The sequence below is a fragment of the Lepisma saccharinum genome, chromosome 17 (genome assembly GCF_977018435.1).
Source record: "Lepisma saccharinum chromosome 17, izLepSacc3.1, whole genome shotgun sequence".
NCBI lineage: Eukaryota > Metazoa > Arthropoda > Insecta > Zygentoma > Lepismatidae > Lepisma > Lepisma saccharinum.
In genome coordinates, this window is record NC_139245.1 from 48,427,303 (window position 1) to 48,446,781 (window position 19,479).

Here is a 19,479-nt window from a genome sequence, read left to right on the forward strand (position 1 = left end):
GACAATATTGATCAATGTTTTGAACAAATTTTAATTACAGTAAAACCTCGTTAATCCGGATCCCGATAAGCCGGACTTCGCTTAATCCGGACAGGATAGCAGAATGCAAGGTTTTAAATGTGGCTAGAAGTCAACAAGAAAACTTCCCAAAGAAAAGGCGGCCAACCTCTGATGAAATTCTGTTTCCCGCAGACTATGTACTGTACTGTATAGTGTATTTGGGCCTAATGCCCTTTAAATACACCATAATAAACGTGCTTTGTTGCTATACACGGAGTTTTAATGCACTTTCTACAGTTCTTTTAGGTTATTTCAGTTAATTCAGACTTTTGTTAAACCGGTCAACTTATCCCCCCATTAGTCCGGATTAACTAGGTTTTACTGTATTACATTTTTCAAGTATCGGTATCTGTGGGAATCGGTAAGATTATCAGCATCGGTTCAAAGTGGTATCGGCTCAGCCGTAGTGTGTATGTATCGATTGTAATATTGGCGCGTTTACTAACCGTCTGATGAGCCATTGATTATACGATTAGGAAGTGAGTGCAAACTCCCAAATTTTACTATATTTAGTGAACGCAACATAACAGATTTCAATATCGGACTGTGAACTGGTCCATACGTAACCCATTATGTAACAGCTCTTGAGCGAAGTGAAGGCTCACCGTTATCTGAAGTGAAACCAAGGTCAATGTAGTTGTAAGTTCTGGGTTATCATAGAAAGAGCTCTGCACAATATTTAGAGGATAAGGAAAGCATGTCACAACTTCTCTCACTTATCGCTCTTTAACCATTTGCATCAAAGTATCCATTGTTCAGGAAGTGTGTCGTTTTCTGCCTGGGAAGAGATGGCGAGTTCTAGCCAAGAAGAGTGCGTTGTTCCCACAAATGAAGTGAAGAGGTTCATAAAAGAATGCATGCTATCGGTTGGGACGCCGGAAAAGGAGGCTAAGGATTTTGCAGATGTTCTGGTTGCTGCTGACTACAGAGGTCACTATAGTCACGGATTGAACAGAATAGGTTGGTTGTTTGTATTCATTGCCATTTTGTAATAAGACCTTGCAATGGGTTAATGAGGTTCTGATTACACAAATCTTCTAAAGGGAATCTGTTGAGAGTTTTTGCAGTAGCTTCACCACTAAAACATGTTTATTTTTTATGATATATACCAGGGAGCCCGCATGATAGAGGCAAGGGGCACTTGAACCCCCTGAGATACCTGGAAAAAAGTTCATGCAATTCGAACAGTGACATTGTAGCGATATTTTATTACAAATAATATTGTTTTTTGCGATTTACAGGCTGTCAGTTACAGCAATTAACTGCCATGTCCAACAAAATAAAGAGAGAACTTTTTGTCAAGAGACATTAGAATCATTGATTCATTGATTTAGTTTATTTTACTTCGCGTTTCGTGCCTCTTGGCTAATTTGCGAAGATGGGAATGAGTTATGAAATGATGAAATTGATGAATGGACATTCACAAACAACCAAGCCCGAGCGGGATTCGAACCCGGCACCGTTGGCGTCGCAGCGCGCTGTGCTAACCACTTTTTTTTTTTTTTTTTAAAGAAATACCCCCTACACGGAGGTATCCCCACCATTCACTCTTTTTCTCACTTTTACACTTTTCAATTCTTACATTTTTCTTTGTTTCTTATCAACTGGACGAACACAAATACCCATGCCTTACCCGAGACTCGAACCCAGAACGCCTGGCGTTGTAGCGCGCTCTGCTAGCCACTTTTTTTTATTTCCATTTTAAATCAAACAAATACAGTAAATCTTTACAACTCTTACAGGTATGTTATTCAAGTATTACATTTAAAAAGTTGGCATAATGTGATTTTCTATAATCTAAAGACATTTGTTCATATTCTTGTATTAGAGTTAGTCCCAAGTCCAAGTAATTATAATTTTTTCCCACAGGAAATAAAAACATTAGGTATTGTGCTATTAGCCACTGAACTGATTTTTGCTTTGTACTTGGGAACAATTGAAACTCTGGTAAGATAATGTCTTTTGCTGATACTTGGTTTGGTGAAGTGCGACAAATTCTGCTGAGCATTGTTCTTAATTTTGGCCAAGCTGTGACTGCTTTCTTACATTCTGTTATCTTATGGATAATCGAATCTGGAACATGACAATTATAATAATTTGGAGAATTACTGAAACCATACTTATGACATCTATCTGCCGTTACAATTACTTGTTGAATCACTTTGTACCATATAGATAATGCCTTGTTCGTTAGATGTGTTGCCGTTACATTGTTCCATATTTGTTTCCAATTGTATTTGGGATTTTCTCTTTCGATTCGAACTGTTATTATATTTGCGTTAAGTTGTTCTCTGTAAATCTGTCCGACAGAAGGACAGTCATAAGTATGTTGCACAGTTCTATAAAATGTATGAATAGCGATCTCGGTATAAAACTTTAATTCTCTGGGAATGCTTTGTATGTCCATTGGTGCTATTAATGGTACATCTTTTAACACTGTAATTAGTATTTGTTGCGTAGTGGAGTCAATTGGAGAATATGCCGCTGAAAGACCGCTTTGAATAAATAATGCTCTTGATTGTATCGCCACACTCTTTAAGTTCATACCTCCCCTCTTTTCCGGGAGATATAGCTCGCTCATGGCCACGCGGAACACCGAGTCGTGCCAGAGGAATTTACCAACCTGTTGCTTCACCCTAGCTATTTGCTTCGCTGACAAGGTCAATGTCTTGGATAGGTACCAAAACTTCGATAAGGCGTAGATGTTTACGTATCTCACTCGCGATTTCAAGCAAAGAAACCTTAGTTGATTTGCACGTAAAGTATATATAACTTTTTCGGTCACTATCCGACTATTATGTTCGATGGTATCTCGGATATTTGTATAAAAATATATACCTAGTATTTTCACTTTCTGTGCTACACGTACACTAGTGTTATTACTAAACAAATTGTTGACACCCAAAGGTAACAAAAACGTTTTGTTTAAATTTAACTTTGCGCCCGAGACATTTTCGAAGTATTTCAAGTACTTTTGTGCATTTTCCAAATCCCTTTCGCTATTTAACAATAACGTAATGTCATCCATAAAACTACTAACTTGAATCGTTTTAGACATGACAGAAATGCCCTCATTTATTTCTTGTAATCTTTTAAGTAAGGGAACTAGTGTTAATACATATAATGCACTACTGAGTGGACTTCCTTGTAAAACACCTCGTTTCATTTGAAATGTTTTCGTAAGACACCCATTAAGTTTTAGTTTTAATTTAGTGTTTCCGTACAAAATTTGTATCCATTTTGTAAAGGTATCTCCGAAACCAAAAGCCCTTAAAACACTGTACATATATTTATGACTAACTCATAAGCCTGTGAGAAATCCACTGTTAAAATTGCTTTGTTGACTTGCTGGTTTTGTGTTGTAATAATTACATCACGTATAGTTTGTAATAAATTATGAATTGTTCTTTGAGGGTTACATGCATATTGTGTGTCCCCTACTAGTTTATGCATGTAAGGAATTAGGCGGATGTTTATGCATCTACTGATAATCTTGATATCGCTACTTAGAATTGTAATCGGGCGGTAGTCAGTAACCACTTTAGGTTTCGGTTTTTTTGGAACGAAAACCACAATTCCTGTTCTACTTGAGAACCCTAATTTCCCACTCTGTAATACATCATTGACCCATTGCGTAAAAACATCCCCAATTAGATTCCAAAAGGTTTGATAAAAGTCTGAGGGCAGGCCATCTTCTGCCGTTGATTTATTTCTGGCCGCTTTGAAAACTGCATTTCTTACTTCAGTGTTCGTAAAGGGTTTGCTAATTTCCGTTCGCTCTTCTTCAGTTAATCTTTCTGTTACTTGGTTCGTAAAGTCCCAATTGGAGTCTTCGGGATTATGAGCTTGGCCCATTAAATTTAAATAATATTGTAGAATGTATTCTGAATTACTCTGGGATTAGTTGTAATCTCTCCTGTGTCGTCTGTTATCTCTGTTATTAGGTGACTTTTAACTTGTCTGTGCTCTTGTAAAATATGATATAAATTTGCCTCTTCATCATTATCCAAGGGTAGCTTTTTGCTTTTAATTTTTGCAATGTTTCTCTTTTTTCGGTGTAGAGAGAGTAATTTTGATTTCATCTCGTTAATGTAAGGCTTATTTACATTACCTTGTAATGCTAGACTTTGTAAATCATGTAACACGGCATAATAGAAATTATACATGTTGTTAAAATCTCTACTTTTTTCTATACTATACATTTTACTAATATACCGAAATTTTGGTTTTACAATGAATTCCCACCAGTCTGTTAGGGTCTTACTGGGTGATCTACGCTTAACTAGCTCTAGCCAAGTGTCTTTTATTAGCTGTTCATAATTTTTATCCGCCAATACTGAACAATTTAGCATCCAGTATTCTCTTCCCATACATGATTTGTTTTTTTCCAATTTTATTTTTAATATTAATGCACTATGATCACTGAAACAAACAGGAAACACACTTACACTTTGCACATTTTCTTTATAACCCTTCGCTATATAAAATCGGTCGATGCGTGAAGAACTTTGAGTTGTAAAATGTGTAAATCCTGGTTGGTCTCTATGGTTACAAACCCATGCATCTTGTAACTTTAAGCCCTTTGTTAATTCATATAGTGCCCGGGAGAAATTATAGCCTGGTTGTTGATCTTGCCCGTCTAGGACGGAATTGAAATCGCCAGCCACTAACGCATTTAATATATGCGATGTTAATTCTGGACTTAAGATTGTTGAAAAGAAATGTTCTCGTTCATGCTTATTATGACTTCCTGAAGGCGCGTATACATTGCATAAAAACAAAGGACCTAATTCCGCACTTATTAATCTTCCTGATGGGTGGAAGGTGACATTATGTAAATCAATTCTTTGATGCACCGCTATTGCTGTGCCTTAATATGTGGCAGTAAAATTATTATGAACCTTGTACCTTGCCAAAGATGAAAAATTGTCAATGCCTACTTCTTGTAGGAAAGCTATATCAATATCCGACTGTGACAGAAAATCATTTAACGCCATTAGTTTATTCTGACTTTGTAATTTGTTAAGGTTAATCGTTGCTAATGTAAATATGTACATTAGGGATGTCAGGAACTTATTTAAGCAATGCATTAATAATTTTTAGTACTTTATGCTTTGCAATTGGGAGCGATTTTACAATACAGGGAATTTCTCCATTTTGTTTGAAATTCGGCATACTCACTAATTTTGGCCCCCTAATCACGAATCTGCAGTCAAAATTTGGCGCTCACACGTGGAAATAGCAAAATAATCGAAATTAAATTCTTATTTCCACACCCTCGATTTCCGAATTTCCCGCCGGTTCCGGGCTCCGCCCCTGGGGTAATCGACCTACCGCCCCCAACCGCTATCGCGGCCCCGCCTATATCTATAGACTCCCTGTTAAGGGCATGTTAGAAAGTGGCCGGATTCACCTGCCCCAAAATAAGCGCCAAATTTATACGTGAGCGCCAAATTTTAAGTGCAGATTCGTGATTAGGAGACCCAAATTAGTAAGTAACCGAAAATTCAAACAAATTGGAGAAATTCCCTGTATTGTTAAATTATACCGGCATTTCTGTATCACTTGGTTTATGTGTCCCTGCCCCTATTAGTTCTAAACTTTTTTCCTCTTTTCCTAAAAAAGGGTTCGGTTGAATAGGGTTTTCTCTCTTGGGCTTAAGCTTTACTTCTACTGCTGTACTTACCACGTCATCCTTTTTTTGTTTCTTCGGACGTAAGGTCATATGGTCTGTAGCATTTTTCCTCGCATCCCTGGCGGATCGTGAGCGGGTTTTTTTGGGGGTAGGTTCTGGAAATTCTGCTTCTGCGAACATCGAACTTGTTGGGATTTGGGGGTCTTGATTCGGGAATTCGAATAGGGTAATTGGAGCTATAGATTCGTTCCCACTTACACTTTCACTTGCACTTTCGTGCACACTTTCCTTGTTCCCATCACTTGCATTATCTTCTTGCGGATTTAACTGTGGGGGTTTGGGGATCTTAGTACTTGCCTTGGTCTCGTTGTCTTCAGTGACTACCATCTGCTCGTGTTGTTCCTTGTGGTTCTCTGGTGTAGCCTGTCGGTATGCCGGTACTGGTATAATGGTTCGGGTATTCTGGTCTTGAGCAGTTGATTCCCTAGGAGGGTGTGAAGAACTGGGGAGTGTATTAACCACCGCTGCAGCGTATCCAGCAGTGCGTGTCGACCTTGCCACCCTATGCTGGCACTCATGATGTAAGTGGTCCTGGGCATTACATCTAAAAGGGAGTTTGTTTTGCCCTTCATACGTGGCCCAATAACGCTCTTCATTTAACATAATGTAAGATGGCACCGGTTTTTGTAGGATAATGCGTACTATCTTCCTGCCCGTTCTGACTGGGTAGGGGAGAGATGTGGAATAAACTTCATCTCGTACTGTTTGTACTATTCCGTATTTGGACATTTCGGTTGTTATGGCAGTGTCTGGTAATTCCATGGGCACTAGATGAATACGAACGATTGTGACAGGTTTGTCTGCTCTATGTACTGGTATATCATATTCTCCCGTGTCGTCTGTGAATACGAAAGTTCCTTTACTACGTGCTATTATTTCCGTGCAAAATTGTTCGGTGCTTACTTTAACAAACACTTGATGTTTTACGAAGTCTACTTCGATACTCAAAACGTCCGCTACGCGCAATTTCACTACATCTCTCATCCATTCATGAATGGCGAGCGTGGTCGGTCTTTGCTGCACACGGGCGAAGGAAAATTGCAAAGTGTTTAACCTTTTGACCGGCATGTCTGAGAAATTACATACGTTCACTTAACGTCGCTGATACTGAGCTGCTCGCTCTGCTGTTAATATAATATTCACCTGTCTGTAGAAACTAATTCCGCGTGTTGATTCTACTCTACTTGACGAATGTTCGGGAGCGCTCGCTAGACACGTCTGCTCTCTACCTCGCCTCGTCGCGGAAAAATGAGCCACTTCGCCACGGAGGTCGACACCACTCGGCCACAGGGTTTGACTCACATTAGAATCATGTTGACTGCCGTAACTAGGGGTGTACGGGACAGAAATTTCTTGCGGGACAGGATTGAGAAGGAATATTAATAATCCTGACGTTCGGTATTGAAAAATGTCTCAATTTCCAGACCACACTGGCACCACCACCAGGAACTTCAAGACTGAGAAATATTAGAGTTTCAGTTTGTTATTAAGTCTACTTTATGTACAGAAAGGCTAATCGGGACTGGACCTACAGTTTAATGTGGAATCCGAATCCGAATCGAGTTCTAAGCACCCTACTACGAAGATTTATTTTATTGATTTTTTTTCTGTGAGGTTTTGTAAAGTTTCAAGTGTACCAAACACGAGATCCTGACCTTGTTGATCTAAGACCTGGCATTTGTGCTGCAATCTGGAATGTGATGCCAGTAAAGTAATGCTGTACAACACATGCGCGCGGAGCTTGAATATACGTAGGTTGTCATACCACTAATCGTGCACATATTGAGGTGTAATAGATATGTAAAAAAACTTTTTGAGTTACTTTATACATAGAAGAAAAGTTGTACGGAAATATCTTAATATACTTGAAAGTTATTAATTTTTCTTTTATTGTACTTTTAAGCCGGACACACTGTATATTGATGCGTTAGCTGGTTTCTTTGACACTTGCACAGGGATCGTGATGGACCAGCCAAGGTGTGAGAGAGAGGGAGACACAGTGCGTGGATATCTTACCCCTCTGTCGGCAGTCCTTCGTTACGGGCTAACAGCGATCCTCGCCCCTGCTGTGCAAGCGACGGTTGTCTCGGCAACGGAGCAGCTAGCTAGGCGCTGGCGACCTGGTTCTGTCGGCAATTCTCCGTACTTGGTCGAGATCGTGTTGCAGAGGGCGAGAGTCAATGGCGAGATGTTGGAGACGGCAAGCGGCGCGGTCACGACAAACGTAATTGGCCCAAGACATAGCGATGTTGATACTTGGGACTTTGCCGCCCTAAGGTCTCCTTTGGCGACGCCCGTTCGCTCTACTTCGTGGCCGAAAGGCGGTGAAGGCTTCGGCGGCTCTTGACTCCTTCAAACAACGATGATGCGTTCGCTCGTTTATTTGACATTTGCACAGGGATCGAACTGCGAACGCTTCTTTAATGCCAGATGATAGCGTTAGACAGTGTATCGGACCCCGTACATCTCCCTTGCTACGGTGTGGAGAGAAGCAACAGAGACAACTCACCTCTCGATCAGCCAGTCTGAAGAGTTCGTCGGAGATGGACTCACATATTTGCCAGCGTCCCCGATAGGCTGGCGATGTTCGTCCTGACGAGCAGGGTTAACCAGGCGCTGGCGATCGGACGTCGTGGGTCGTCTGGAGCGATATATCTTCACGACCGAGCAATGGACTTCGGCCCGTCGGCAGGTGAACGGGAACGACCGATGCGATGAGCAGCTGGTGTGGTTCTCAGGCGGCGTGAAATCGCGGAAATTGCGGCGTGAAGGATGATGAGCGAGCGTGGGCCCCGTGATGCGTTGTAGAGGAGACAGCAAGCAGTCGGGCCGGCACGGTGGAGAAGGCCCAGCTACTGTGCGGTGATTGTGAGGCACGGCGGTTGCCCTGGGTCTCCCACGATGGTCGTTGGTTTCTCTGGTTACATCTGATGGTTCTTTGCAACTGTCCGAAAATCGATTTTAGGGTTTTATTCGGCTTTGACGGCGTGACGTTTTACTGATTTATCGTTCCGAGTCGACGGCTGTTTACTTGTTTATTTCAGCCGTCGGACCCGGCAGTGAATTAGGAATGTTGTGCGTTTCCTATGTCACTACTGATCTTGCAGTGGAATGTTGTTTGTTACGCCTGACCGGGTACCGATGGATGGCCTCGGAAATTATGTATTTTTATGATGTCCCCCCTTTTCTCTCTACAATACGAGATACATAAGTAGACATTTGTCACCAAGCACTCAAACAAATTTGACACCAAGCACTCAAAGAAATATGATAAGGAGAGAGAGAGCGATAAAAGAGGGGAATATAGAGAGATAGAGAGGATAAAGACAGTGAGAGATCATAGATGATGAACAGGAGAAAAAGAGAAGTGGATATAGAGAGATAGAGAGGATAAAGAGAGTGAGAGATCATAGATGATGAACAGGAGGAAGAGAATGAAGGGAATGAGAAAGAGAGAGAGAGAGAGAGAGAGGGAGAAAGAGGAAATGAGAAAGAGAGAACACACACACACACACACACACAGAGAGAGAGAGAGAGAGAGAGAGACAAAGGAAGAGGGAGAGAGAGAAATAGTCGGAGAGAGAGAGAGACAAACCGACATACACAGAGAGAGAAATGGAAAGAGAAAGGGTTTTAAAAAGGGTAGAAATGTGCTTTTAGGTGTTTATTTTGAGATTTAACACTCAAAGAATAAAAGAGACGATAGAAAGTGGATAACGAGAGAAAGAGGGAATAAAGAGGCGAGAGATTATAGGTGGCGAACACGAGGATGGGAGAGATTTGAAAAAAAAAAAAAAAGGGGGTAGAATGGTGTTTTTGGGAATTTATTGTGATATGTTTGACAAGTAACCCTAAAAAAATAAGAGACAATAAAAGAGGGGATATAGAGAGATAGAGAGGATAAAGAGGGTGAGAGATCATAGGTGATGAACAGAAGAAAGAGAGACAGGCGGAGAACGATGTTTTGGATATGTTTTTGTTATCTACCACTCAAAGCCCAAAAAGAGACTATTAAAGAGGGGATATAGGGAGATAGAGAGGATAGAGAGAGTGAGAGATCATAGTTGATGAACACGAGAAAGAGAGAGAGGTAAAAATGGCGGAGAACGATGTATTTTGGACATGCTCTTCACATCTATCTCTCAAAGAAAGAAGATAAAGAGAGAGAAAGAGAGAGAGAGAGATGAAGGAAATGAGAAAGAGGGTGAGAGAGAGAGAGAAAGAGACAGGAAGAGGGAATGAGAAAGAGGGTGAAAAGAGCGAGTTGAATAAGTGGTAATTGTTGGAAGAATATTCGCACAAAACAGAGAGAGAGAAAGAGAGGGGGAATAAGAAAGAGGGAGAGAGATAAAGAGGAAATAAGAGGGAGAGAGAGAAAGATGAAATAAGAGGGAGAAAGAGAAAATGAAAATGAGAAAGAGGGAGAGAGAGAGAGGGAGAAAGGAATAAAAAAGTAGCCTAATTGATGGAAGAATACTCGCACAAAACAGCCATGCTTTGTTTGGGAATCGAACCCAGTGGTGAGTTTGAAGGCGAGAACGAAATCTGAGCTGATTGAGAATATAGGAAGAATGGCATTGCTGATCATCCGTGGAACTGTTGTCTTGTGCTGAATTTTTGAAAGTAATGAAATTTCCGATGTTGTTTTGAAAATCCTAGAATGGAACTGTGACACCCTTTCTCCAGCATATTTACTGGTTTCCAACGGGAAGGTGTTTGAAAGGCACATTTTTTTGGATCTATGACCGTTCATCGGCAGGAAGTGCAATTTCTACTTTGATGTCGATTGTCTGTTAATACCCTGAAGTGTTAACGGGAGACGCACTATTTCGGAAGATTGACTTTCTCCGATTGTGTCGTAGGATTAAAAATAGAGACAAACAAGCACAATGTGTTTGCGGAAAATTTTGTGCATCGATGACGTTGAAGTAGTTACTGTATCTACAACAGTATAAAATTAGATAATTGTCACCAGCTGTCACATTTCCGAAAGAAGCTCAAGAAGACGCAAGCTGTATTTGCCGACTTGTATCAGTAAATTAATACCAGGTAAGACTGTAGTAAGTTGTTATAATTTTACTGATTAATATTGCATTGTGTATTTGAAATAAAAGTTTAATGTGAATTTTGTGCATTTTGTTAACTTTATATTAGACTAATTGCGATGATGATGATGACAAAATTAAAAATGGCTTCTCGAGTTTATTTTATGCTCGGATAGGTTAATCAGGACTGGGTTTATATTTTAAATTAAGATCCGAACCAATGCTCTGTGTTTCTAGACCGATATTTTAATACATCAGTCGCAGTGAGGGTTCACGAGTGGGAAACGCCACAAAGATGCGAACTTAGAATTTATTATTTTTTTATTTTTTTTTGGCACACTAGGATGTTAACCAACCGCTACGATTCTTAACTTTTTGCTTTGTAGGTACTGTCTCGGAGAATGGTAGTAAGACATCTGAATGTCTTTCAAAATAAAATTTGTGGTGATTTTAGTTTAGAGTAAAGATGAATTGAAAAATTTACCGAAAACACTAATATTATTTTTTCTTTTCAGATTAACACTGCAGAATCGCCCTTCTACTTTGTGTGAACCATATTTGAAAATAAAAAAAATCGGTAAGTAAATTTTAAAAGAACATTATTTTTTTAAATTAACGATTCAGTGAATATTGCAGTGAATATATTGATATTATTCCTATGTATTGGTTATTGCTAATTTGAAAAAACCAGTCAGTGTGCAATATCTTTCTAGACCAAGATTTCCTTGAATACATCGCGACGATGAGACTGAATGTTGACAAGATGAAAACTGTTTTATTAAGGTTATTTTATACTCGCATAGGTTAATTTTGACTGGTTCTATATATTTTAAATACAGATTATAAGTAGTGTGCAATGTTTCTACGCCAAGACACATCACAACTATTACTGTATCATCGAGTATCAAAGGTCAAACATAAAATAGGATTCGAACATAGATTTTTTTTGGCATTATAGGATGCAAACAATTTTTAACGATTTTGATTTTCATTGATTGATTGATTTGCTTTATTTTATTTTGTGCTTTTTGGTTAATTTGCGATGATGGGATGAAAATTGATGAATGGACACTCACAAACATTTATGCCCAATTATTGGACTTCTAGCGTCGGAGCGCGATGCTAACCACTCGGCCACGGGATCCGACATTTTAACGATTTTGAATTCTATGCTTTGTAGCTAACTTCACCGACAGGAAGAATGGTAGCAATGCATGCAAATAATTTTAAAATAAAATTTGTTGCATACGATAATCTGTTTAAATTTATTAGTTTTAATTAATTGAACAATGTACGGAAAACACTAATATCATTTTTTTATTTTCAGGTTATTCGTTTCCAAAATTCTAATACACCCTGGAACATTCTTGGATACTATTTAATTCTCAACCTTGTAAAACGTTTGTTCAATGTTCAATTCCAACCCTCACCCACTTCTTTACTCTCTTCCTTTCTCAACATTTTCCCCCTACCACACTTAAAAAAACACCCACAAATTGTTCCAACGGTTTTTCTTATCAACATATGAAATAGGTATATGAGGTGAAATTGAGATGTTCGTAGGCGAATGCTCCATCGAGTCTCGAACCAGGGACACTTTGACATTTTCAAATTTGTCTTCGAGAGTCAGTTTACTGTTCAGTTATCTGCTCGACAAATGATTGGTGTTGTGCTTTATTACTTTGTCGCAGCTCTGTGTGAATCTAAAGAGAGAGAAAACAGCAGTGAAGGATATACTCTGAGAGACAAAAGGGAGGGAGTGTTTTTTTCTCTTATGTTTCTTTTGGTTTGTTTTTATCGCTCTTTGTATTTTATTTATTTTTCTCTCCTTTCGAGTCACGATCAAAAAAAGGAAGAAGACAAAAGGAGGGAATTTGTATATCTTTTTATTTTCTGCTTTGTTCCTCTATCTCTTTGACTCTATCTCTGTTTCTTTCTTTCCTTTTTCACAGTCGCACATGGAAAAACAAAAGAGAAAAATAGTTATTCTTTCTATTTCTTCTCCCTCTCTTTATCTTCATCTCTCTTTTCTCCCTGCATGCTATTTTTCCGCTTGGCACCGGTTTTGTCTTAATATGCAAAATTAGAAAATGTTAGTTCCGTTGTACGAATCGGTTCATTTGCAGAAAACGCGATAAAATAATACTTCTGTTGGACATATTTATCAAAAGAACTCGAACTTGTAATCTCAAACACAGCTTTGTTAAAATATCAAGGCATAAGATGCAACTTTGAAATTGGTGTATCGTCATCGGGTATCGATTCTGGGACCCCTTGATCATAATGTCACTGCTTGATTATCTTAATTTCTTTACTGTCGCATTCCTGCCACTTTTCTCTCATTACAACAATGTGAATTGGAGTGATGGTAATTACATCGGGTATCTAACCAGCAACCTTTGAACCTTTTAAATTTGTCTTCAAAAGTCCCTGGTTCGACCGTAGACTGGTGTCTCCACCATGTTTCCATCCTTGGAACCTTGAACATTTGTGTTAACCGGTATTATAAATATATTATTTGCATCATTGCATGTTAACAACATTACAACTACAAGTTGCGAAAATAATAATAATAATAATAATAATTCTCTCAATTATTTTACCTTTTCCATATTCACGTAGATTAAATGTGTTAACCACTTCTATTATTTATGGAATCTCTCTTCTTAATTTACACACATTTATCAAGTTTGACTGTTGTGAACTTCCAAGACTTTACGCCCAAATCTTACAATTCCGAGAACTTTCTCCCCACACATCTCCAAAGACCTTGTGGGTCCGGACAATATGTGTTCCCACCGGGTATTCAGCCAGGTATTTTTATTACAAAGTGACAACATTACTGCTGGTAAATTTGAGATGGACATAGAATAGATATTTTCATTAGGTGTCAAACTCAGAACAGCTAAATACAAGACAATAACATAGGTTACCATTACATCATTAGTTCATTAAGTTAATTAATTTAATGTCGAATTCCAACCACTCTGAGTTAATAGATTCAGTATGTTTTTACATCCATTTCATTCACAAAGTGACTAATCAGGATAGGACCTACAGTTTGAAAAGTGAAATCCGAACCACCATGCCCTCTATCTTATTACATATTGCATACATTTATATACATCACCATTCATTTCATTGTAAATAATTTATATATGCACCAATTATGCACTTCAAAAATTGTAACTAAACATTCATAAACTTTAAACATATTTTATTTCTTGTAATCATTACAATAAACAACAGTATAATTTCCAAACATTTAATTGCATGTGTTTTTACATTTTCACGTTTGGCATGTTCTCTATACTTATCACATTTTTACTTTTCACAATACCACGGTATTTTTCAACAGCGTGAAAGAACGCTTCTCACTATCCACTTGTGGACATTCAAGTTCATAAGACAAACATTTTCTCTAACAATAACTTATCCACCCATTTTACTTTTTTCTTTGGCGGGGGGATAGAAAAAGCAGTGGACCAACAGTTTTAAACAAAACCTATACTTCACTCACATTAAAGGTAGAAAAAGCGACATTAAATTACAAAAGTTACATTTTAAGAATGCTGGCGCGCCAAAGAGGTCCCTTGTTCGAATCCTGAATTAGGTCAAAATGTTATTTGTAAATATACCTTCATCACATCGTCACTCATCGTCGCGTTTAGCCAAAAGTAGTAGAAAAAAAATAGCATAAAATAAATAAAATCTTGGCGCCCATCAAAATCAAAAGTCTTAGGTTCGAATCGTAAATGTGCCAGCACCATTTTCTTCTCAATTTCTCTGTTTTGCTAAATACAAACATCTATCTCTTTCAAATAACGTTAGGTTCTTGGGTAGTAAAGAAAAATCTTCACTGTAATAGAAACTATTCTATTGTGAATATAATTAACACATATCATCTTCCACCGCCACCTCAATACGCTTAGTAGTAAACTCCGAAGCAACATCACTAGTTTTTATAGTAATAAAATCATTATTTGCGCTACACTGTAACTGAAACTATTAAAAATAAAACAAAAAAAATATTGTTCTTGTTTAAAAATTATCACTTATCTATCTCGCCATCTGGTCGCACCATATGTCCGCTCATTCTCTGCAATGCATACCACCAGTTCTTTCAACAGTGAAGACATCTCACAAAGAGTGCAAAGGGAATTGTAGAATACCTGCTCATCTCCTAGCGGATCTCCCTTGAATTCAGGGTGGTTCCGTTGATAGAACTGAAATACATGTAACGTATTCTCTGGTTCCTGGAAATACTGCCTCACACTTCTTATCTTGCTCCATATGCACCGATGACATTCAGATTCTACACCTTTGCCGCCGCATTTCAAGAAATGGTCCATCTCACAAGAATGTCCATCCTGATTATCCAAACATTCGTAACAGCCATTGCAAATCACAGCGTAATCTGGAGTGTAACGCTTCAATGAGTTCCAGAGACAGTACACGTCGACATAATCGTGCGAACATGTACAGAACGTTAAAATTTCCGTAACAATATCATTGTCTACTTCGGTGGTGTTCTTCCCTGCCATCATGAATACTCGACTGTGAAAACATGAGTAATAATATCCTTGGTCGTTTCATACACACACTACGTCCACTTCCGTGGGGTTCACAATTACCATGTTTGCGTCGATGGTCATTTCGCTGAAAAATAAAATCTGGATAAGTCTCAAGGTGGTTATTTTTTAATTTTATAAATTTATTACATATAATACAATTGCTATCAATCATTTCCTCTTCGATATTTCCGTGAAAGTACATACTTTTACATAGTTGACACAATATTATATTCCAATGCACATAACTTTATGTCAGAAGACCAGATTCCCAAATATCATACCGTGTGGTTGTTGGCTGATTGATTTGGTATTTTAGGTCCATTTTATGCACAGTAAGGCTAATTGGGACTGGACCTACAATTTAAAATGGGATTAAAAATTGAAACCGCATCGCCACACACGTTAAAAAAAAAACTCACAAAAATTTCCGCAGAGGGGCGCCCTCCTCGAAATTACCGTGAAGATACATACATTTACATGGTTGACACAATATTATATTCCGATGCACATAACTTTATGCCAAAAAAACCATATTCCCAAATATCCTACCGCTTGGTGAAGTGGTTAGCACAGCACCAGAGATCCTAGGTTCGATTCCTGTTTTTTCTTTTTGCATTGGTGTTTTTTCTTTGTGTTCTTTCATCAATTGCATCATATCATCACTTATCCTCACCGTCGCGGTTAAGCATCGGTAGAAAAAGCTACATTGAATTACAAAAGTTATATTTTAAGAATGCTGGCGCGCCAAAGGGGTCCCTTGTTCGAATCCCGAATTAGGCAAAGATGTTATTTGTAAGTATCCCTTCATCACATGATCACTCATCGTCGCGTTTAGCCAAAAGTGGTAGAAAAAATAACATAAAATAAAAATAGAAAATCTTGGTGCACATCAAAATCAAAAGTCTTAGGTTCGAATCGTAAATGCGCCAGAACCATTTTCTTCAAATGTCTCTCTTTTTATAAATACAAATATCTATCTCTTTCAAATAACGATAGCTTCTTGGGTAGTTAAGAAAATCCTCACTGTAATACAAACTGTTCTATTGTGAATGTAATTAACACATTTCATCTTCCACCGTCCCTCTCAATAGTTAACTCCGAAGCAACATCACTCGTTTTCATAGTAATGAAATAATTATATGCACTACACTGTAACTGAATCTATTACAAATAAAACAAAAAATATTGTTCTTGTTTAAAAATTACTTACCGCTTCGTATTATCAAATATCAAATACACTTCAAACAAAATAGAAAAGATGATCCGCACGAATAACCTGAAAATAAAAAAATGATATTAGTGTTTTCCGTACATTGTTCAATTAACCTTTTAACATAAAAGCCCGAGTATACTCGGGTTTTTAATTTCCACGAAAATATAATATCCCGAGTATATTCGGGGTAACTTCTTTTTATCCATACACATTTTAAAAGGACGATTATACTCGTTTTTCTATGTTTCTGCATGTTTCCGCTAGATAGTGCTGTTGAAGTTGTTGTTTACTTGTTTTTCTGGTAGATGTCACTAATAGTGCTGTTGAAGTTGTTGTTTTTTTGTCTTTCTGGTAGATGTCACTAATCTCCTTCTTTTGACGTTTATTTTCGTCTACGGCGTAGGTGTGAAAAAGTCAGTTAGGTTGCCTTTGTTTTCTTCCATGTTTCTTGGCAGTTTTTTCTTCTTTTGTGAAAATGGAGAGTGAAGAAGAGCTTGATATTGAGTTTAGTGATTCAGATAGCTCCGAAGAAAGTCATGAAGAAAGTTCAGAAGAAAGTGACTTTGCAAGTGCCAGACAATGGTGTGAAATTGATACTTCTGGACAACTTCCAACTGCCCGACCACGCTTTACTTTCACAGGTAAACCCGAAGTGAATTTCGAGCCACATATTGAGGATGTTATGCACTACTTTTGTCAGTTTATTGATGATGATTTTGTAGGAATTTTGGTGACTGAAACTAACAGATATGCAAGGCAGACACTGGGACGAGAATGGAAAGACACAACAATGGACTAAATGTATATTTTTATTTCACTCATACTGTTACAGAGTATTGTAAAGAAACCTACCTATCAAATGTACTGGACTAAGAATCCAATTTTAGCTACACCAATTTTTCGACAAATTTTGCTGTTTCATAGATTTGTGAATTTGAAGAAAAATCTGCATTTCTCTGATAATAGTACATATGACGCTGAGAGTCATCCTCAACCAAAACTGAATAAAATATGGCCAATTTTGGATCACTAATCTACCAAATTTAAATCTGCTTGTACTCCAAAACAAGATGTGACAATTGATGAAAGTCTGATGTTATACAAAGGATGGTTGGGATGGGTCCAATATATACCTATGAAACAAGCCAGATTTGGCATCAAGTCATTCATGCTGTGTGAATCGGCAACTGGATATGTCTGATCCCTAATAATATACACAGGCGCTGGCACTAAATTTCATGAGGACTATAAAGATTTACCCATGTCATCACAAGTTGTCATGACACTCATGAAACCCCTGCTGAATATGGGACACTGCCTAACTGTAGACAACTACTACAGTTCTCCCCAGCTTGCCGACATTTTGATATCTACTAGAACAGATGTGTATGGCACTGTGCGTCCCACAAGAAAGAATATGCCTCCATCGTTTCAAAGGATGAAACTGAAGAAAGGAGATACTATAGCATTCCAACGAGGTAAACTTCTTGCACTGAAGTGGAAAGACAAAAGAGATGTCTCGATGTTATCCAGTTTCCACAGTGCGGAAATGGAAACACGCAGACAAAGGAACAAAGATGTTGTGAAGCCTGTGGTCGTGTTTGCATATAATGATACAATGGGAGGTGTTGATGGGGTAGATCAGTACATTGCAAACAATCCATTGCTACGAAAGCGAGGTAAAAAATATTATAAGAAAATATTTTTCCACCTCTTAGAACTTGCTGTGTGGAATGCCTTCGTACTCTACAGAAAACATGGAGGACGGAAGAGAGCGCCTTGACTTTCGTGTCGCTGTCATTGAAAAAGTGGTTGCTCATCATCAAAGAGAAGAATTTTCGCCGAAAGCAGCTGGTCGCCCGTCAGCAACTGCAACACCAATGCGACTTGTTGGTCGCCATTTTCCTTCAGTGATTCCTTCAACTGAGGAGAAGCAAAATCCTACAAGAATGTGCAGCAGTGTGCGTGATGCTAGAGGGAAGAAGGCTAGAAGAGAATCCAGATACATGTGTGAGGAATGCAGTGTAGCTTTGTGCATTGATCCATGTTTCAGGGCTTATCACACAGCCAGTAACTTATAAACAATGTATTTCACGTTTAGTGGGTACACTTATACACGTTTTAAGACTAATGACAAAGTCCCTATAATATAAACAATTGTTTTCAAGTTCACTAATTAGTGTTTCATTGCTATTTTGTGTTTATTTTGATTATTAAAATAAATTATCTTGATTTTTTAACAAGTTCTATTTGTAATATTTTACTCATTGATAGCACGAGTATACTCGGGATTTTATTTTAGGGGCTTTTTAGACGCATGTATCTCATTGTTGAGTTGTCAACAATCAACATTATTATAACCATTTATAATGTTCTTAACTGATTATTTCAACCAAGTAATAAAAAAATTACATTAAAATCGAAACATTTTTTTAAAAAAATCTGTATGTTAAGAGGTTAATTAAAACTAATAAATTTAAACAGATTATCGTATGCAACAAATTTTATTTTAAAATTATTTGCATGCATTGCTACCATTCTTCCTGTCGGTGAAGTTAGCTACAAAGCATAGAATTCAAAATCGTTAAAATGTCGGATCCCTTGGCCGAGTGGTTAGCATCGCGCTCCGACGCTAGAAGTCCATAAATGGGCATAAATGTTTGTGAGTGTCCATTCATCAATTTTCATCCCATCATCGCAAATTAACCAAAAAGCACAAAATAAAATAAAGCAAATCAATCAATCAATGAAAATCAAAATCGTTAAAAATTGTTTGCATCCTATAATGCCAAAAAAATCTAAGTTCGAATCCTATTTTATGTTTGACTTTTGATACTCGATGATACAGTAATAGTTGTGATGTGTCTTGGCGTAGAAACATTGCACACTACA

At 38.0% G+C, this 19,479-nt stretch overlaps 1 protein-coding gene across 1 annotated transcript in view; it reads left to right on the forward strand.

Moving 5' to 3' along the window:
* The first annotated feature begins 724 nt into the window (after positions 1-724).
* LOC146001299 (putative oxidoreductase YjmC) overlaps positions 725-19,479 on the forward strand; it is a 70,100-nt gene continuing 51,345 nt past the window's right edge. The window contains exon 1 of the mRNA XM_083138606.1: positions 725-1,020. Within this exon, the coding sequence (XP_082994732.1) occupies positions 849-1,020 (172 nt within the window). The 5' untranslated portion in view covers positions 725-848. The remainder of the gene's footprint in view (positions 1,021-19,479) is intronic.